At 45.9% G+C, this 21,826-nt stretch overlaps 2 protein-coding genes across 6 annotated transcripts in view; one reads left to right on the top strand and one right to left on the bottom strand.

The window, feature by feature from the left end:
• Positions 1 to 8,465, top strand: part of PPP1R12B (protein phosphatase 1 regulatory subunit 12B) — a 255,019-nt gene extending 246,554 nt beyond the window's left edge. For 3 of the 4 annotated variants that reach the window (XM_021003139.2, XM_021003135.2, XM_021003141.2), the window contains one exon: positions 1,618 to 8,465. In XM_021003139.2, the coding sequence (XP_020858798.1) occupies positions 1,618 to 1,704 (87 nt within the window). In that variant the 3' untranslated portion in view covers positions 1,705 to 8,465. The remainder of the gene's footprint in view (positions 1 to 1,617) is intronic. The other variant, XM_021003136.2, reaches the window with a different exon arrangement.
• A 2,762-nt stretch (positions 8,466 to 11,227) lies between these two features.
• Positions 11,228 to 21,826, bottom strand: part of SYT2 (synaptotagmin 2) — a 172,092-nt gene continuing 161,493 nt past the window's right edge. For both annotated transcript variants that reach the window (XM_021003177.2, XM_021003176.2), the window contains exons 9-10: positions 20,528 to 20,661; positions 11,228 to 17,841 (exon numbers count right to left, since the gene is read on the bottom strand). In XM_021003177.2, coding sequence (XP_020858836.1) covers positions 17,635 to 17,841; positions 20,528 to 20,661 — 341 coding nt within the window. In that variant the 3' untranslated portion in view covers positions 11,228 to 17,634. The remainder of the gene's footprint in view (positions 17,842 to 20,527; positions 20,662 to 21,826) is intronic.

Raw genomic sequence — 21,826 nt, 5'->3', positions numbered from 1 at the left:
TGGTAAAGCCAGAATCAAAATTGCTACCATATCAGTCTTAGACCAGAGGTCTTTCCTGCATTCTATGTAGAGGAGTAGAAACATTAGTAAGTCTCTTGCTTTTTCTGTACCCTTTTGTTTGTACTTTTCAGTGTTATCTCTTGTTAGCCATACGTCAACTCTGAGAGATAGGGAGGAAAACCATCATGTTCCCCATTGTACAAATGGAGAAATTGAGGCCCTGGAAGGAGTAGAGACTTACCAAAGACCATACATCTGTTCAGTGTGAGAGCCAGCACTCGAACCCAGATATAAAACAGGCCAGGCCATGTAGGAAAGGTAGTATCACCTGCCAGCTGTCCTTTGCAATTAGAAGGTTGAATCATCATGAACATCAGCCATACGATATTACCTAGTTCTAATATAGATCCAGGCTTTTGTGCCCTTCACAGTGAAAAAGCTTTCTACTCTCACCTACATTTCTGCTGCGACAGTCAAGCCCCAGATGTAAATATTTCCATATATCCCATTAGGGCTCATCATTTCATCATTGTGCCTTGGGACACACGCACACAAGCTGGAATTTGGAACTATTGTTTTTCCATCACCACCTAAACTAGAGTGACATGGACAAGTTCCAAGTGAATGAAACTTAGAGCATCACTCTTTTGCTGGCCATTGAGCCTGTGATGTTGATACCGAGGAGATCTTGGTGTTCCTTGATTACCCTCAGCTCGTGCATTCCAATCTCCCCACCAGAGTACTTGGCCAACTCTGATCTGTGATGCCCTTGGATTTAACAGTTAGAAATCAGTATATGTACCATGTGAGTAGATGTCATTTTTTTGAGTTGTCATGTCATCGAAGGTTCTCTAACCTCAAATGTCCTGGAATAACAGCTACCATCACCATATATAGCAAGCCTGCCAGTTACTTTCTCTACACCTTGTTGTAAAGCTCAGGTACTGACCAGCTTCCCTTCCCTATCCTTTCTCTCCTCACCTATCACTCCCCATTGTCCTCCCTCCCACCTATTTCTTCATCACCTTCAGTTGCAATTCTCCTTGGTTCTCCAGGCTGGAGGTGAACGAATTCATAAAAGGTGTACAGGTCATCAGTGACTAGAAATGACTCACTAAGTCCATGGAAAACAAAAATAATAAATAGCTGACATGTTAGCATAGTGCTTGAAGATGCTTTGTATTTGAGCCTCACAAAGGCTTACAAAGAGTCAGGGATGATGATGTAACTTATAATTCTCATTTTACAGGTGAAGGAAACAATCTCAGGTTAAGTACCCATGGTCTTGAACTGAGGCCTTCCCAGCCACAAGTCCAGCATCTCTATTTCCTATACCACACTAAGTCTGAAGTGGAAAATCCAGCCATTGACAGTGCTAGTCCAAATAACAAGACAGGGGTGTTGTATTTGACTTGGCCCCAGGCTCATCAGGGACTACCAAGAGGCTATATTCTAATTTGGGGGGGGGGGGCAGGGGAGTTTCTTCTCCTGGGGTGACTACTGAGGAGGTGAGATACATGGAGCTCAGGGAGCTGGCCTCAGGCTACTCAGGGGTGAAAATGGAGGGGGGATAACACTGAAGGCTGAGAAGCTCCAATGCCTTTGTTGTCTTTGCAGGTTTTGACAGAACTCAAATCCGACAACCAGAGGCTGAAAGATGAAAATGGTGCCCTCATCAGAGTTATCAGCAAGCTGTCCAAATAGACTAATTCTTTGGAAGGGAAAGCACTTGCTGCCCCCCAGCTCCCATTCCCCTCTGCCTCCTCCTTCCAACCAAAAAGAGTCAGTGTTTGTGACTGAAGGACCCCTTCCTGTCCCACCACCCCAAACATTTATTTTTACTGCAGACCCCAGATCTCGTCTACCCCCGTGTTTTAGGAGATTTTTCATGGAAACATAATGGTAATGAGAGGTGGCCCTCTGGGGCAGGGTGGAGTGCCTCTGGAGGCAGGCCCCGGACCTACCTAGTGCTCGACCACTCTGTTCAAGCTAGACTCGGTCCAGACCTGAAAGGCTTATCTCCCCTAACCAGCACCATTGCAGCTGTAGCCTGCTCCATTGGCCCTGTGTGTGTTGGGGGGAGGAGGGTGGATCAGTGTGAAGGCTGCCACCTGCTGGCCCAGGGATCCTATTGGGAGTGCCGTGTGCCCAAGGAAAACAGCTGGACTTTGATTTAATCACCAGACAACCACCAGGGGCATGTTTTTATTAGACTTGGGTGACAGTTGCTTCACAGTGAAACTCTGTTCTCATCCTCCCAGAAAACAACTTTTCATGGCGGCTACATGACTTCTATTTCATCTATCTGGTGACATTGCAGAAAAGCCTCAGCCTCCACTTCGCCTTGTCCAGTCTTCTCCCCAAGGCCCACATGGCCTGACTTCACTTAGTGTTTTCTTCCTCTCCTTTTTCCTTCCCACTTGGCCACCCATCTAGAATCCATGTTGTAGCGTCTGAGCTCCATTGGCCTTAGCTACTTGGAATGGTATTTTCTGAAGCTGTCAGGGGAAAAGAATGACCCTGTCAGCCCGCAGCACCTGCTCCCTCTCCGAGGGTGGTGTCATGTACCATGTAGGGTGCACACAAGCCCTCACCCATTATTCTAGATGATATGTAAGAGGCTGTGAAAACCCCACTCCAGCCCCATTCCAGGGAGGATGTTTTGTTTTGTTTTCTTTTTCCTCTCAGCCTTACTGCATGTCCCTGGTGGGAAAATAACCCAACATAAGGAGGCTCAGGGAGAGGGATTCAGGTGAAAGTCAGAGAGTGGAGACAAGTTGGAAAGAGGCTTACGTTGTGTTGGTGGGAAATCATCCCTTGAACATAACAACCAAGAAGACTGAAGGCAACTCATTGTGTTGCTGGGATGAGAACCGAAGGAATTTAAATGTTGGAAGAACATGGTGGTCAGCTCTTAGAGGCATTTCCATCTTAAAATCAATGGGGAAACCACTTAGGGGAGAAGCAAAAAGAAAGATGGAGTGTCTTCAAACTATTGAAGTTGAGTTATGATATCATAGAGTCTTAGAGCTGGGAGGGGCCAGAGGTCATTTAATCCAACCAACCAACTAATGCTTCTACAACATCTTGGGCAGAACAGATGATTGATCATCCTCTACTTGAACACTTCCAGTGACAGGAAGCTCACTATAAGAAAGTGTGTTCCATTATTAGCTAGCTTGAATTTTTAGGAAGTTCTTCCTAAATCTAACACTATGTTCCACTCTTTGATACAATGTGCCCTCTGGAGCCATACAATTAATCTAATGTTTCTTCACTGTAGTCATTTAACTATTTGAAGACAATTATCATGGACTTCCCCCTTCCCAGGTGTCTTCTCTATGCCAAATATCCTTCAACTGTTCTTCCTGACAGTTTCCAGGCTCTCCGCTGTCCTGGTCACCATCTCCTAGCCATGATGCTCTTGATGTGGTGTGACCAGTGAAGCATATGGTAGAACTATTACCTCCCTAGATCAGGACACTCTGTCTTTATTAATGCAGTCTGAGAGAGCATTAGCTGTCTTAGCAGCTGCATCACACTGTTGGCTCATATTGAGTTTCTGGTCAATTAAAACCACCCCTGGTCTTTTTCACTGACATGACTGTGGGGGTACCATCCTTGATGCATAAAATTCAGTGAGTTATCATTCGAGTCCAGTGATCAGTTTTCTCATGTATACTGCCTCTCTCCACTCTGAGTCTCCTCTATTCATCAAGGTAGAGAAACTCTTAGTAGGTGTATGAAGCATCTAGCAATCAGAAGTTACATTTCAAGAGTTTCAAACTTAATCTTCCTCGCCAAAACTCAGTTTTTGTAGTTTGCAAAGTGATGTGTTGATTCCTTTCCCAACCATTGTCAAGGAAAACTATTATACTATGATATTTGGGTGGCATTTCAGAGTTGTGAAAATATTCAGTTCAGGGTAATGAGTGAGATGAGTTGTACTATAAGCATTTACTTTATTCTCATCAATGAGATAGCCTATAAAGTCATAAAGACACTGGAATGTTATCTAGCCATGTTTTGGTCATTTGGGGAATTCCAATAGTATCTCCCCTCGGAGAAAAAAATCAAATTCTTCAAATATCTCTGGCCATCTCAATAGTGAGATCAAATAGGACTTCTTAGATTTTCTTATGTTGGTGCAGTCCCCCTCAGTTGACATTTCCAGAAACCTCCCTCTTGTCTTTTCTGACTGTAGACCATGTCCGATTCCCTCTTCAACCTTCTAACCCCTCCTTCCAGCTTCTGCCCGACTTTGTCAAAGAGACCTAGGTGTACCTACTTGGTTTTCTGAAGCCTTTTCATGCAGCTCACTACCAGCCCCCAAACACATATGCTTACCTATTCTACACTGCCCTCCAGGAAGTGAGAGACTCTCCATTAAACCTGGGGTGTCTATGAAGCAGAGAGTACTTGAGTTAGTTAAAAAAAAAAAACAACAAAGCCCAACTTCTTTGTTTAAATGAAAAAGCTACTGAAATGGAGTTAAGCAAGGGGGACTCATAAGGCTGTGCACTCCACTGCATTGCCTCAGACCCTGGTCACCCTCTTAGTCACCACCACCACCACCACCACTTCCAGAATTATGGCAGGGTGCCTTTGAATCCTATCATATTGTCCACTCAGAAGTGGCAGCATTTCATTCTACATCACTTCTTGCTGCAGATTGGACAGCATAGGTGATAGTGGTGGCATCAAAAGGCTCCATGAGCCCTCCCTTGGCAAGTAAATGAAAATTTCAGCAAATAATAAGTTCATTGCACAAGGCATGGTGCCTGGGGCCAGGAATACAAAGATAAGAATGAGAAGGCCCCCTAGACTAGTATATTGTAGGAAGAAATGATGTGGAGAAAATATTTCTTTGGATTTTACTAATTCTTCATTCCTAAATCCTCCATCCCCACTATCCTGATATATCTCAGGGCATTGCCCTCCCATATATTCGCCTACTGACTGGCCCCACTGGTTTCAGTCAGTCTAGATGAAGTGGGAATCTGGTTTGTAACCCTAGAGCCCCCTTTTGGCTCCTGGATCTTGGCATTAAGGTATTGCCAGGGTTTTATCAAATTCTTGGCCCCCATCTCCAGCTAGTGCTTGATCATCGTGCATGAGCCTTGTGGAAATGGCCACAGCCTAGCACAGACGCAGTCCCTTTGTACCAAGAAATGAAGCAGCATTGAGAGAAAATGAAGACAACCGCTTAGAAGGGGTTAGCCCTGGGGTTTTGTCACAGACCACATAACCTCGGATGTGATATTTCTGGGCCTGTTTTCTCATCTGTAAAATGAGGGAGGCTCACTAGATGATCTCGCACACCAAGAGTCTATGATGGGTTTTAGAAGATTAGAACATTTTTCTATCCTCAGCAGAACTGCTGCTGTGTGTTACTTGGAAAACTCAAGCACAAGATCATCATTGTTTTCTTCTGAATAGGAGTCTTCAGCATCAGTGGGTCAAGACTGGCTTGTCAGCCTAGTTGGAAAGTGATTTTAATACTGAGAGTGATTGAATGGTGTTACATTTGCTCTTCCTCCAAATGGCTCCATAAGAACATTACAGCCTGTGGAGGGGGAAATTGAAGCTTGTGGCAAAATGGACAGAAAGCAATTTGTGGTGAAGTTTTAATGGGAAATGGGGGTAGCTCTTTGTAGGTCTGGCCCACCACCTTCCCAAGGCTTCTCACTTGGTTTCCACTGTTCTTAACTCCAGGCCCACAGTACTGCCTGACATATTCCACAGTGTATTCTCTAAGCACCAGCTTTTTCACAGGTGGACCCAAGTTCTGCAGCAAAAAAAGAGAAAAATTTCACTTTGCGGATGCCCGCAGTTTGGGTTCCTTAGAGCTTAGCTAGAGTTAGGACTGTTTGGTGTGAGGAGTGGCTGAGGTTTTGTTCGAAGTAATTTCCCATGAGAGTAGAAGGTTTGTAAAGGAGACCACTGGGTCAGTAAGAGATGGCAAACAGGCAGGAGGAGCCCTGTCTTACTGAGCACCAGCTGTCTTCAGCAAATTGGTCCGTGGAGTAAGAGATGGAAGTGCAATGAGTAGGACCGGAGGTTGGAAGCCCTGTAAGGGAGAGTTGCCTGTACAGGCACACAGGAAGCATACAGAAGGAAGACCTAGACAGTGGGATTGAGGATTGCAATGAATGGAGGCTGGGGCTGTCACTGAAAGGGAAGGTCAGCCATACAGAATTAAAGCTTCAGCCTGCAGTACAAAATCATTGCTCTAGATTTTAATCAATTTACTTAATGGGTATTGAAACTTTAGGAGCATCAGCCCAACATTGTGGCTGCTATTGATCTCCTGCATTCTGATTACTTTGGAAAAACAGACCAACTTCTTCCTGCAGCCAAGGAACTGTTAGTGTGACAGCTATCAACCAATAAGGCAGTTCACTGGAGAAGAATTCCAGTAGGAAACTTTGCCCACCAGAGAGGATCTGCCACCTAACTTTTGGGAGTAATGGTCAAAGAATGACCCCTACCCATTCTGCAGGTCACTTAGGATCAATAGCTGCTCCATCCTCAAAAAAAAGAGCTACTGATAAAATCTGATTGGGAAGGCAGAAATTTGGTTTTATAGCTTTTCCATTAATGGTTGTTCTGACTTCATCTAAGATACATTAGAAGTTTTAAGATTGTTCTTTTATCAATGACACTGAGCTGATATCAACGCTGTGCAAAGATGTGGGCCACTCAGTTGGAGATGTGATCATAGGACACCATTGTCTTCAATGGTCCCAACAGGTTATCTCTTCTTATCCCCAGCCCTTCAAGGAACTATCTTGGGAGCCCTCCCTTTTGATAATCTCTCCACCTTCTTTGGACCATGGAGGTGATGTCATTTGGATTATCTCTTCTCAAATCCTCCCTCATTGCCCCCATGAAATCCCTTTCCCCTTTTCAATGTCACCTAAGGGTTACATCAGGACACCCTTATGTCCTTCAGGAGCTACTAGCTCTCCCTTTCTCTTTCTTCCCCACATTTGCCTCCTCCTGTCATAAGGCTTTTGAAGTGGATGTTCGTTTAGGGAGGGAGCTTTTCCAAGAATGCAGTGAGGTGGAAGATGAACACCATATAACGCCCTCAGCTTCAGGGACCCTGATGTCTTAATGGGCTAGCGGCTGAGATTTAACCGGTAGGGCTTATGTTCAGGATATCCTCCTGTTATGTCTAGGAGGGCCACAGAACAATGATTCCAGACCTTTTTTTTCCAGGGATCAGTGCTGAATGTGTCCTGGACTCTCCTTAATTTCCCTGTCACTCTTTTAGTGAAGCCAGTAAGGGCTCATGGGGTAGCCACGGGAAAATAAAGATCATTCTCCCGTTCATCCAGGTTTTGTCCTTAGTAACTCAGCTATTTCTCACTTGGTCACAATGTGTCTGGGTCCAGTTGATACCCTCCAGCTCAGTGAATGGAAATCTGACTGAGGGCTGGGTACATCTTTTGTCCGTAATTTGGTGCATACCTGCTCCAACCAGAGGATTCCAGGAGTGATTGTCAGGGGGAACCTAGTTTTCTTCAGTGAACTGTGTTCCCTTTAGATATCAGAGGGAGGAGACATCCTGAAGGGTAAGAGGCTATGGTGAGGACCATACTTAGGCTGGGACACTCTGCCATGCAGATACAAGCCAGACCCCCACTTTTATTAAGGCTTCTTTGTCCCTCCCTCACAAAATAGTAAGCCCAGGAATAGAAATTCTAACAAAGTGTTTGATGGAGAACAGGAAGAGGTCTGAAGCTGCTTGTTAACAAGAACCAATGGGAATGGCTAGAGAAGCCCCTGAATGAGGCCTGAGTATTGTCTGAATCCCCATAAACCTCCTTCCTTAGCTCAGTCTGGTAGCCCTTCCCCTAGCTGGTGGCCCTAAGTAGTGCCCTGAATACCTAGCCCATGGTTGGAATGGGCTTTCTTCTCCCCCTTCCCGTTTTGCCACTCGGGCAGAACACAACCCCTTTCTCCCCTGTATGATTTGGAGATAGGCTTTGTAGCTTTTCTGCTTTTCTTCCTCCTGCTCTACCTAGATTAGAATGATGGAAATGGCCAGAATCACTTGGACAGCTGCACTACCTTCCTACTTGGAGGGAAACACTCTATGTCTTCTGCATCTTTTCATCCCTTAACCCTACTTCCACCACTGTTAAAGCACTGGATATAACCATGGTTTTTTTTTCAGCTGAATTGTATGGACTAACTTCAGTCAACTGTAAATACACTGGGGGGAGGGGGAGGGAAAGGGAGGGGATGTGGGACTCTTGTGACCCGAATGTATTTTTATGCAAATTTGAGTGGCCTTTCAACTCTGAGATGAATGATATTGTTTTACTGGTTGTCACTATATAGTATTATTATGTGTTTGAAAGTTTGAGATAATAATATTCACATCTATATGATGCCTGTAAACACAACAGTATTTATAAATGAGTAAATAAAACTGTGTTTTAACTTTGGGTTTATAGGATCTTGCATCTGGAAAGAATTTGTTGAGTATTATTTCATTGATTCACCTGCCTCCATTCAGGAACATCCAGGCTCCCCTTGACAGGTGGGGACAGAAATGACTATCACTCTCCCATCCATTTTAAAGGACTTCCCAACCTCAAGAAGGCTCTCAGGAAATTAAAAGGCCAGAAGAGGGACCTGTGCATAAGAGAAACACTAAAAGGGAAAGTGTTACCAAGACCAGAGTAGCTTGAGGTGTTTGAGGCAAAAAAGCTGTCTAAGGTGAGGCCCAGAGAGGCGGGCCAAGTGGCTTGCTTTCCCTAGGGTTATTTGGCAAGTTTTGACTAGTCTGTTGGTCAACTAACATCCACTCTAAAGCTCTTAGCATTTTTTACTAGACTTGGACAATTTAACAAATTCAACAAAATGATTGTCCACTACAGGGAAAGGACTGTGCCATGTGCTAGGGATACAAAGACAGGAGTGAGAACCAGCCCCGTGACCGCCAGCAGCTTACGTTCTCTTTCATGAGTCCATTGCTTAATTGAGGAGATCCAAATTCCCTGCAAAAATAACTGGGGATGGAGACATGAGGGGGTCAGAGCAGAGAGGAGTAGTAGGAATGTTTGTCTCGAGGCAGACTGTTGCATCCCACCCCTACCCCCAACCTCCCACCTTTCACTTCAGGGGTGGTTACTACCAAGGTGGTACCTTCTAGGTGGCCCAGATTTGACCTGCCTCAGCGGAAGTTAAATTCCAGAACCATCTCTGGCTTTTTTCAACCTGTTGGTTTCTACCAAGTGGAAATCCTTGGTCACTGCCTTGGAGCAAACAGTACTTGGACAGGGAAGGAAAATTCCTTTCCCCTGCAGTCATGCTGTTTGGGGCCAAAGTAGCAGCCTGCTTTGCACACATGATGTCATAGTTGAAAAGTTCAGGCCTGGTCAGAAAAGGGGATCCTTGGCAGCAAAATGGGGAGGGCAGGATGGGGGGCTGGGGGGGGAGGAAGAATCTTTGGGTGTTATCGTGGGGGCAGCCCAAGTCCCTGAGGGAATGTTGGGAGCCCAGAGTTTTAATTCTACCTCTGATCCTATGATACTGGGAGTCCAGAGGAGTTGCTTCATCTCTGGGCCTCTCTCTTTCACTTTGTAAAAGAACAGCCTGAGCACTTTTCTTAGAATGTGTATACTTCCCAGGGATGTGGCAGAGGCTCAGGTCTGGCCGTGCCATTCATCCACCTGCCTTTCGGTGGGGAAAAAATGCCTTCTCTTCAACCCTCCACACGCAGGAGATTCTCTTATCTATCCCTTGTGCTGGTAATGACGCTCACTTCACCTTGCCTTGCCCTCCCTTGAAACGAGTTCATCACCATTCAGGTTTCCTTGCCCCAGCCCCAAGGACTATGTTATTATTGTTGGTCATTTCAGTCACATCCAACTCTTTGTGACCCCATTTGGCATTTTCTTGGCAGAGATACTGGGGTGGCTTGCCATTCCTTCTCCAGTTCATTTTACAGATGAGGAAAACTGAGGCAAACACGCTGAAGTGACTTGCCCAGGGTTACACAGTTAGAATTTGAACTAGGCTGAATTTGAACTAGGGAAGATGAGTCTTCGTGATTCCAGGCCCAGCATTCTAACCATTGTGCCACCTAGCTGCCCCAAGGGACTATATACTATCCCTTTTATATCATCCCTTTCCTGTATTTCCCATATCCTGTATTGTGATGGTTGGTTTTTCCCTGTAATCCCTCTTCCTTTATCAGTCAATGAGTTGGTATCAAAGTATCTGAACTCCCAGGAAGCCCTTAGAATCTTGTTCCACTCCTCAACTACCTCCCCCCACCGCCACCCCACCAATGCCCGGACAAAAACTCTCACTCCATTGGGTGGGAGGAGAGGGTGGGGATGGGGTGAAGACGGGATCATAAGCTGGTTTGGGACAAGAAGTGCTCTAAGCAGCTGAGGCAGCCTCATTGTAATCTTAATGCAACACCCTCCCCTGCCCTCCTCCTCCCCCCTGGCTGGCTCGTTCTCAGCTGGAGAGTAATTCGGCCATTTCAGGATAATTGGAATCTCACAGCCCCATTCCAGGACCAGGGGCATGGAAGATGCTCGGTGTGAATTCTCTAAATGGCAGAAGCAGCAGCAGCAGCAGCAGCTGCTTCAACAACGTGCTGAAAATAAGAAGGTAGGTGGGGATGAAAAGGGAACTGAGCAGAGGCTTAGCTATTTCTTGGAACCATTTTTGAGATCCTGCACCTGAGGCCCAGGTCTTGCACAAGGTACTCCTCACACCTTGCTACAGGGTAATCAGAAATCAATTTGTAACTGAAGGTTCAGAAAAAATCCTCAACCCCATTTTCAAAGCCCTGAGCGGGAGCCAGATACAGCTTCCCTTGGTTGACTGGCCATACCCTCAGCATTGGCTGTAGGTGTCCTCATTCAGCTTTGGCCCTCCAAGGGGCTGCTTTCCTTCCACCCCTAGGCCCTCAAGAAAAAGTTAGGGCCACTTAGAAAATGCCAGAATGCTTCATTGGCTGTCCATCCCTGCCCTCAACCATACACTGCAGCATGTGCATCCATTCCCCTTCCTTCATCAGTGGAGAACAGGCCTTGTACGGGACTTGCTGCCCTTCTCTGCGGTTCCATTCCTCAATGTGCTAAGCAGTAGACTGTTCACCCCAAGGCCTCGGGACCCCATCCCTCCACACCCATCATCCCTACCCCTTCCCTACCCAGCAAGAACAGACTAGAGTCTCCCCCCACCCCCAGCGTTCTTTCAGCTCGTTTCTTTAATAAGGAGACACAGCTCTTTACAAAATAACAATTTGACAAGAAATCAGACAAAAACAAGAGTCCACACTAGGGAAGGGGTTCATTGCCAGGCTTGGGGAAAGGGGGAAAGAGAGGGGGCTGGGACCTGATAGGTAAGGAGCAACATCTGTGCATTTATCTTTCATGTGAGACAAGGTTGGGGAGATATCTGATGAGGATGACATCCAGCGACCAGCTGGGGTAGGGGGGCACAATGAGGTATCCTTGGGTCCACCCCAGCTCTGGTTGTTCTGTAGGTCCCAGGATATTCAGGAAGAAGCAAGCCAGTTTCCTGGATTGGGGATTGGGGGTAGTGGTTCAGATTTCTCTCAGGAACAGTTTCTTGGGACTTCAGAGCCCTAACTCTCAAGACAGATTAGATGGAGATGTTCACCTATTCCCCAGATCACTCACTCTCTTTTCACTGCAGCCTTCTTTCCATTTCCAATCAGCTCTGGATTCGAGAAGTGGGAAAGTTCTCTCCACCCCCCCAAGCTGGGCTAGAGAGGGACCAGGTTTCTCTCCTTTTCTCTCCTCTCTCTCTGCTCTTACCACCTGTCTTCATCCACCCATGACCTCACCCCTAGGAGTGAGGAGTGAGGTACTGTCTCCAGTCTGCTCAAGAGTGGTAATTGTCTCACCAGCTCCTGCCACAGTCCACACTTGGGCCGGATCCTGGAAGCTCTTCCTCAGTGGGGTTGTGGTCTTTGGTTTTTAAAGGGACAATACCTACATTGTTCCACTGTTAGCTCTTGCTCTGTCTACCTATCAGAGTTGGATGGGTGAGGGCACGTAAGAGTGAGAGCTAACCAAAGAAGACTTGCTAACCCAGGGCATCCAGGCCTCCAGATGGAGCTCAGCCACTCCCATTGCCCATTACTTGTCATGCCTTAACCCTGCTAGGGACCCTCGTGGTCACTGCTTGGCTCTAATAGTGGCCCCTGTTGTATGAAGTTGCTGATCCCAGAGCTAGGTAGCCCGTGTTCTGTCACCTAAGCTATCTGTCACACCATGAACTTTCCAACCAGAGTGTCCAGGGCCTTCCTCCATCTCTCCCTCAATTTAATGGAGTATCAGTGTCCACACCTTCTCCAGGATGGAAGTTTCTGAGTGAGGCCCTTAACCAAAGGATAGGTTGAAATTACTTGCACTCAGTACCCTCCATCTCCCTTCTTTCTAAGCCTCTCACAATCTGATCTACCCTGCAATACTGACTCCTGCCCTGAGCCCACTCTGAACTGTGGCTGCCCTGACTCGCAGGACAAGATGGGGCAAAATAATCCAAATAATTCCTGCCTCTTGGACAGTGGCTTTTGCAATATTTTTCCAAGTGTTTTCTCATCCATTACTCCATCCAATCCTCATACTAACCCTCTAAGGTCAGAAAGGAAGGGATTTTACAGAGAGGGAAACTGAGGTGGGTGGGGCAATAACACTGGCTTGCTACTCCTAAAGAACTGACCTTGTTCCCAAAAGGGATGGAGATACAGAGTCAAGGAAGGGATAGAACCAAAAACCTTGACACCACAGCAAAAGGAACCAGCTGGTTCTGGAGCTCTCCAGAGATCATTTGCTGAGGACCCAAAGGAAAGCTATGAAGACTTCATCTGATGAAATAAGGAATAGGAGGGTGGATGGGGGCAGTAGGTGAGCCCTTCACAAATAGCTTCAGGAAACCCACTGGAAAGGACACTGGGGACTAGAGGGCAGGTGTCTGACAGGCCGGCCCTATTATGGCTTATCAGTTAGTTCAGATATTGGGGAGGGATGGATACATTGTACATGGAACACAGAAGCCACATTTACACTGAATATCAGATCAGGGTACAGTGCAACAAAGATACATTTGGTTCTACAAAACCCAACAAAGACAGATGAGAGACTGGGAGGGAGAGGACAGGGTAAGGGGGCAGGGGAGGAAGATTGGTTCTGATTTTTTTCACTTCTTAGATGGACCGCATGCGCAAAAGGCCAGCTCCCCACTTGGAGGAGGACTCAGTCACATGATAGCCATCAAATGGAAGGTTTTCTCTTTTAGGGATGGGAAGACAGGACTCGTTCATACCACATAAAAAAAATGAAGTCATAGCCTTGATGGGTTCTGTAAAATGGCTGTGGATCAGTGGGGAGAGAATCTCAGTATTGTCATGCGGCTATTTACAGAAGGCTTATTAACATGCACCTTAATTAAACGTCTTGTTCATATGTGTATTATATATATAATCTTTTATATATATATATATTACTAAACACAAACAGAAAGGGCATCAGATGAGGCTCGAATGGCTTCAGTTGGTTCAATTTTTTTTTTGTCCCTTAAAAAAATGAATTATATTTTCATGTCTTCAAGTCACAGTGTCCCCTTCTCAATATTGCAGTTTGAAAACCACTTTTAAGTGAAATCCTTAGTGTTCAGTCTCTGGCCCTCCAGGGGAGAGGGTGGTGGAGGAAGTGGAGACAGAAAGGTAACAAGGGGGGGCCTAGTCACCCCCTCCCAACAAAGCCAGACTCCCAGGACTCCTCTACAGAATCACACTTGGGACAAAGTGCCTTCGCCTTCTCTCCCAGCCTGCCCAGTGCTCTAAGGACAGGACACACACAACCTAGCAGATGGTGCAACAGTCCAGCTAGGGACTGAGGAAGGTTGAACTGCAGAGGGTTGTTCCTGGGCTCAAATATGGGGGACCTTTGGTAAATGGGAATAGAGTTCACTATAAGAACGGGTTGGACCTGGGCTATTTATAACCCATGAACTGTCTCAGGGATCTGAATGTGTTATAGAAATCTCTTCCTTCTCTCAGATGTCTAATTCTAAACCCTACTCCCACAACCCTAAGAACACAGTGGTAAGAAATCTATTCCTCATTCAACAGAGGCAAACTAACTCTTTCAGGAAACCATAAGGCAACTGTTATCCAACTCTCTTCCCTCAGAGTTTCTGCACTAAATGAACCCTCCAAAGGTCAAATCATCCACCTCTCCCCACCCCCTAACCTCCTTTGGAAAGGACAGTCTGGAGTCTAGAGTTATTTCCATCTTTATTGACTGGGGGAGGAAGAAGGGTGCAGAACCCCATCCCATGCCCCAAGTTGCCTTGAGCTGGGTCTGACTAGATTTGTGGTTTCATGCTCCCAGCCTTCCAAAGCTCTAGACTGGTTAAGTAATTCATATATTACTTATCCGATTAGAAAAATGGTTCTTTGGGTTAGGATAGGGGTTCCCCATGGAATTGGGGGGGAAATAGAGTTTGAAAATAATGAAATAAGGGGAATGGGTTAGGTTTACGGAAGTCCCTATGAGGAGGGGAGTGGGAGCTTCAGTTGTCTCTCAAACCCAGGCTGCCTAAGAACACTTAGAGATCCTATTGGCTCCCTAGAGCCTTCCTCTATCTATGAACCCAACACCAATCACATACAATATGCTGAGTCCCCAGAATCAGATCTAAATGGAAATGAGCATTTTGAATAGTGCCTGAGAGAACAGTAATCCTCACTACTGGGAAGTCCACAAGCTCTTGCATCCATTTCTAACCCCCCCCCCAAAAAAAAGTCTAGCAACAGATGCCAATCTGTTTGGTTAGCTTCCAGCCTGAGAGAATTACCACCCCTCCTCCCACTTCAGGATCCTCCCTGGCTCTTCAGGAACCACTTGACACCTGACAGCCCATTCCTTCCGTCTCAGGGGATCAGATCTGACTTGGTGTCAAGAATCAAATTCACTCTATTCTCATTCAACCATTGAGGTCAGCTGAGAGGAGGGAAGGGACTCCAAGGTCTCTAGTCTGGTTGCCTGGCCTCTGGACAGGTGGACGTCCAGAGTGGCCAACATGCCTGTTTTTTCTAGGCTTCCTATGCTGCAGCACTATTGGAATTGATGGACGAAGAAGGGTGGTGGGAATGGAAAGTACTCTAAAGAGCCTGGATTCCTCAGTGAAAAGAGGAAGTCCCGAGAAAAGGGGGAAATGAGAGAAAAGAAAAGAAGAAAAAATGAAAACTAAAGGAAGAGCTGAGCAATGGGCTTCGGTTAAGGGGGAGGGGAAAGTAGTTGAAGGGAAGGAAAGAGATGCTTAGAAAGCCCTAAAAATGTTAAATGCCTCTCTGCAGGAAGGAAGAATCTCATGTCTTTCCCATCAAGCCAACATATCTAATTCTCCCACCACCGCTCCCATGAGCACAGCTCTGGTCAGCAAAGACTAAAACCCATTAACCTTATTACAATCCAACTCTTCCTTCATTTAAAAAAAATAGTCTCTAGTATAAAAATAGCCTCCTAGCCACCAGGGAACACTAGCAGAAAGTCTGATGCCCTCTTCAAAGGCAGGTAGGCTTGGCTCCTGCTTCCCAGGAAGTATCCCTCTTCATCTGCTTAACAAAAAAGTAACTTTATGTCCATCTTCAGTGAAACCTAGAGATGTGACATGTCCTCTTCTCTCTCCACCCTGACCCCTATATCTGGATTCCTTCAGTTCTCCCCCACCTGGCTTTGTAGGCTAGGGAAAGCAGTTGTGGCCATGATCGGATGAGACAGGAAGTTCTGCCATTTTGTGCTACTCAGAGGGCATGCTTCCTGGGCCAACAGTGGCTTTCTCCTGCTTGGAAAAAAGAAAAAGGGGGGGTTTGGAGGGACATGAGGCAAGAGGGACCTGAGGTCCCTCTGCTTCCTTTGGTGGATGGGAGAAAGGTGATACTGATCCCACAGCATTGTCAAAACTTGCCTCACCCTTGCCCAGTGTGGAGAAGGGGTTGGAGGGCCTGGAAGGGGACTCAGTGCAACCTTGGCTAACAAATATATGGCTTTTATCAATGCTGTGAGTGAGGAGTTAATGGGAACAGGGCCAGGGTGAGGCAATAGGGCAGTTCCCCTGGCAAGCTTCCAGTAGTCCATTTGGAATGAATGCTCTATGCTTCTGGGAATTCAGAGAAGAGCAGCCCTATAAAATGCTAATTCAGGGGACTCCCTTGCAAGTCTCTCTGCAGACCCTCCAAATGGCCATAACCTCTCCCTTCCCCGAATACAGAAATGAAGGATGGGAAAAATAACCTAAGGAACTGGAGAGAAAAAAAGATCCCAATGCTGGCTTTTATCTCTCACCAGGAAATCTCTGCTACTCAGACCAAAAGTGTCCACCAGCTATCTCTTTCTCACCTACCCCCAATTCTTACCTGGGTGGACCTCAGGGACCTAAGATCATTTTAATCTTTGTTTTCTGCTAAAGTTTTCTGGCTCTGCACCAATTACATATCTTCATACCAAACTTGTGTCATTTTTAAAAGGCAAAGCATGATGGGAAATAGACGCAAGTCAAACTATATGCCTTTTCTAAAAGGGCACCAATATCTGCCTTGTCCTCTAAGGGATGGAGAATTATGGCCTTTGTCTTTTTTTTAAATCTTTCTGGGAAACAGAGCCTCTGTCTCTTGAAGGTCTGTTGCTGCTGACAAAGTGGGAGTGAGTTCCCCAGATTGGTGGTCCCTCACCAAGCCAAGGCAAGTTTCATAGAGTAGGTTACTTGCATGACTATTCCAGAAGGCTGCTTTTTGGAAGAGAGAAGAGCTGGCAAAGGTCCATGGTGGCTTGGGGGAGGGAGGGAGGGAAAGGGGGTTTGGTCCAGGCTCTGGCCAAATTCAATCTTCACAATCTGCCTTTTCCCAAGTAACTACCCACATTGAATATTTGGATTTCTGATAGTCAGACTACAGGTAGATCACAGGACTCTGGAATCCTGGGCCCTTTCCTTTCTGAGTTTCAGTGTCCCTGAAGGATCTTCTCTTTCCACACCTTCTCAACATCCTTTCTTGTTCCAGAAATAAATGGAGAAGCTCAAGGTCATTCACTGGATCCACTCATTACTCCAAAGATGAGCTCCTCATACAAACAGAGATGTATGTACCTGGGTTATCACGGTATTCAACTGGCACGTTGCCTCCCCAGGGCCCTCTCCATAGGTCAACATTCAGGTAACTGGATGTGTTAGCATTTTGTTGGTCCAGAACATTTAAGAAACAGGAAGTGCCACCATTTTGTTGGTCCCAAACATTCATGAAACAGGAAATGCCACCATGAGAGGCCCCCAAAGGTGGAGTTTGAGCGAGGCCTTGAAAAAGCGAGGTGGAAAACAGAGAGGGCATGCAGCACAGGGCGGCTATGGGGAAGAATGAAAAGTGCCAGCCTTCTCTTTCACCTATTAGGGGACTCTCCTTGCACAGCCAACAGAGGGAAATTTGTCTTTAAAAAAGGAGAGAAAGAAACGAAGGAAAGAAAGGAGATGGCAAGGAACCAAAAGAATACTCTAAAGTTGCATGACTGAGGTATTGAGAGCTCTGGGTCTTGTCAGTGTTCATCGGGGGAACCCAGGCTCAGAGGCCGCCTATTTGTTCTTGCCCAGGAGAGCATCCACCTCTTCCTCGGGTTTCAGAGAGTGCCACTGGGCGATCGGCCTCCGGGGATTGGCCAACATGTCAGACCAGTGCCGCAGCTCCGTGCCTGTGGCATTGCAGCCCACGAAGATCTTGCCAATGGCTTCGTTCTTACCCAGTTTGTCGTAGTCCAGCACCGTGACCACAACCTGGACTTTCTGTGGAAGAAACAAGAAGGAGATGAGTTTGGGGGCCAGAAAGGAGTATCTGTTGATTGTCCTGACTCTCCATCTCTACTCCAAATTGCTGGGCTAAAAAGTTCTACTGGAGCTCCCTGCTCCCTAGGTGGCACAGTGGATAGAGCACTGAGCCTGCAGTCAGGAAGACCTGAGTTCAAATCTGGCCTCAGATACTCATTAGCTGTGTGACCCTGGGCAAGTCACTTAACCTCTGTCTGCTTCAGTTTTCTCAACCATAAAATAAGAATAATAATAACACCTACCTCCCGGAGTTATTGTTTGGATCAAATGAGATAATATTTGTAAAGCACTCAACATAGTGCCTGGTATGTAATAGGCACTTAATAAACATTTCTTTCTTTCCTTCCTTCCTTCTCTCTTTCCTTCCCTCCTTTCTTTCCCTTCCTCCTTTCTTCCCTCTTTCCCTCCTTCCCTCTTTTTTATCCTCCTCCCTTCAATACCTGCTTCCTTCTTTCCTTCTTTCCCTCCTCTCCCTCCTTCTTTCCCTTCTTCCTTCCTTCCTGTATCCATCCCCTTGCCTCTGGGCAGGGTTATATCTAACACAACCCCAGGCATATTGGGGGGGGAGGGCAGAGCAGAGAGAAGGAAGCAGTCTCTCTTCTCTTCATTTCAGCCATTTCTAGCTATTGTCACAGTGAAGAAGGCCTTCTCGACAGCTAATCTAAGGCCCAGAAATGGCCCAGTTCCCTCTTATTCCTGCAATGCTCAGAATGCCCTCCTTCTTCACCTCCCGCTCTCCACATCCCCAGTCTCCTTCAAAGCCCAGCTGAAAGACTGCCTTCCACACGGGGTCTTTCCTGATCCTCCCAGCTGCTGGGTTTGGTAGTGGGCTTTGTTGCCGTTGTTGCTTTATATCCCTATATATATGCCTATTATATTGCCTGGCATATAAAATAGATGCTTAATAAATGTTCGTCCATTGATTGTTCTGACTTTTCTGGAGGCAAAAAGGAGCACGTCACCATTTCCTTTCTTGTTCTTCTCATTAGATAGCCCCACAACTCCTACACGCAAACACAAGCCTCTTCTGATTCTCATTTTGACCTTTTATTTGAGCTTCTGGGGGCAGGGAGGATGAGGAGGACTTGATTTATTTTTCCTGGGTGAGAGACAAGTGCTACAAAAGGGAGAGGAGCTAGCAGAGGTCAGTGGCAGAGCTGGGGGCAAATTCCTGATGTCGCGACTCCCAGTCTGGTATTTGCTATGTCTTTCTGACCCTACTGGCGTTCTTTGGCTCATTCATTGCCAAAAATAAAACAGTTCTTCCCAGAAAAGAAGAAGGAAGTTCACTTCAAATTTCTGCAATGTCCATAGGTGGCCAAGCTCATCCACCATCCTGGGCATCTGCCTGCCAGCAAAGTGAGGTCACAGATGGCCCCAAGGCACTGGAGTTTACTCAGGTCACAGCCTGCTTTTAAGTTCTGGAAGGCATCAGTCTCTGCTCTGCTTAATTAAAGGGCTCAGCTGATATAGCACTGACCTTCTTTATTTTCATTTTTCATTTATAACTGTAACCTGTAGCCCAGCAAGACGTTTGAAAACCCCAACATTTGACTATCTCCTCCTTTCCTTCTCTACCCCAGCTCCCCACACCTAAAGAAGGCACGATTGCAATCACTCACATGTACACAGCCCTGAAAGATTCTACAAAGCACTTCCCTGATGATAGTCGTGTGAGTTAGATAGTGCCAGTATTACTACAGATGAGGAAACTGAGGCTCAGAGGGACTAAATAATTTTACTACGGTCACAGAAATAACAAAGGTCACAGCTGGAATTCAGACCCAACCCTTTTGACTCTTCCCACATCACTGCATGTGTAAGCTAGCCAAGCAGTAAATGGAAAGGGAAGGAAGAGTGGGGAGGAGAGGCAGGAAGACAGAGACAGGCAGAGGCAGAGAGAGAGAGAGAGAAAAAAAAGAGAGGAATAAGAGAGAACTGGAAGAGAAATAGCATGGGAGGAAGAAAGGAGGGAAGGAGAGAGATAGCAAGAAAAGGAGGAAGAAGGGAAGAAGAGAGAAATAAGAGGAGAGAGGGCAGATTGGCAGGCCAGGGTGGTTTTCTATGATAGTTTTAAGAATGCTGCCATCTCTCTATCCCCAGCAGGGAATGGGAAGCAGGAGTTGTTGCAGTGAGGCTAGGCAGGACAAGAGCAGGTTAGGGAAAGATATTAATTTTAAAATAATAATATTTTAAATATTAAAATAATTTTAAAATAATAACATGTATAAGCACTTTACAAAGTGCTTCACATTTGACAGATGAGGAAACTGAAGCTTAATTGACTTGTCCAGGGTCACACATTTACTGTCTGAGGCCAGACTCAAACTCTTAGGTCCTCCTCTTGGGTCTACTGTGTGGCATCAAACCCATCCCTTCGCACACATAAATTAGTGTCCCGAAGATCCAAGGAAATGATTTGGGGATTAATTCTCTAATGGAACTTTTTCTCCTCCTCATCCCCTATGTCACTTCAGAATAACCTGAAACAAATCCCACTCTCCATCCCTGCTTCCATTAGGAGCACTAGGGGATCTGGCCACTGGTCTAAAAGTAGTTTTCCTCAAACTATCCCAAATCTCCTCCTTTTGTGACTATCCCCAATCTGCACCACAGGCCCAGAACCCGGATGGGACCAGATCACCTGGATCTGCTCGAAGGGTATCTCAAAGCTGAAGGACTCATTGAAGTAGGGGTTCAAAGTCTTCTTCTTTACTGTGGTTTTCTTCTTCTTCAGTCTCTTACCGTTCTGCATCAAGTGAATCTTCACATAGGGATCTGCAGAAGGAGAAATCTGTCACCATTCAAGGCTTCCTAATTCTTGTGGGTGTTGATTATGAGTATGCTGATTATTTCTTTTTTTTTTTTTCAATGAATTGGGCATGACAGTTTTATTTTTATTTTATTTCAGGCAATCGGGGTTAAGTGACTTACCTGGGGTGACACAGCTAGTAACTATCAAGTGTTTGATCTGAGGTTGGATTTGAACTCAGGTCCTCCTGACTCCAGGGCCAGTGCTCTATCCACTACACCACCTAGCTGCCCCTAATTATTTCTTAATAACAGTTATCTATGAATCCTCTCTGCGTCTCTCTGTCTTTCTCTCTCTGTGTCTCTCTGTCTCTCCCCTCTCTCTGTCTCTCTCTCTCTGTCTCTCTGTTTCTCTGTGTCTGTTTCTCTGTCTCTGTCTCTCTGTCTCTCTCTGTCTCTGTCTCTCTCTGTCTCTGTCTCTCTCTCTCTGTCTCTGTCTCTCTATCTCTCTCTCCCCTCTCTCTGTCTCTATCTGTTTCTCTGTCTCTCTCTCTCTGTCTCTGTCTCTCTGTCTCTCTCTCCCTTGGACTTGTAAGCTCCATGAGGTCAGAGTTACGCATCTTGGGAACTTTTGTCTCTTCTCCACAGTGTGTAGCATAATATAGCTCTAAATCTTATGATGCGTTTATATGGATCCATTATCTAGGTCTAAATCTTAGGATCCATTTGTATCTACAGTCACTTGAATGTGTATAGAAATGGATCCTAAGATTTAGAGCTGGGAGGGGCCTCAGAGACCATCTAGGCGAAGGGGTTTTTTGTTTGTTTCTAATTGAATTTTATTTTATTTTTCAGTTCCTAATTCTCCCGTTCCCCTCCCTCACCCATTGAGAGAGCAAGAGAAACAAAACCCATTACAAAACCCATTACAAAATTAGGCTATGGGTTCTTAACTCAGGTCTGTAAACTTTTTTATTTATTATTTTTGTGACTATATTTAAATAGAACTGCTTTCCTTTGTAATCCTATGTATTTTATTTTATGCATTTACAAGCATTCTGAGAAGAGGTTGCTAGGCTACACCAGCCTGCCAAAGGGGTCCAGGACCCCCAAAAGGGTAAGAACCCCTGAGCAACTCCAACTCCATTATCCAGGAAACTGAGGGTCAGAGAGAAGTATATTTGTCCAGTGC

This window comes from Phascolarctos cinereus, unplaced genomic scaffold (genome assembly GCF_003287225.1).
Source record: "Phascolarctos cinereus isolate Bilbo 61053 unplaced genomic scaffold, phaCin_HiC Scaffold_5;HRSCAF=322, whole genome shotgun sequence".
Lineage (NCBI taxonomy): Eukaryota > Metazoa > Chordata > Mammalia > Diprotodontia > Phascolarctidae > Phascolarctos > Phascolarctos cinereus.
The sequence above is the reverse complement of the archived record's forward strand: the minus strand, read 5'-3'. Positions and strand labels throughout refer to the sequence as shown.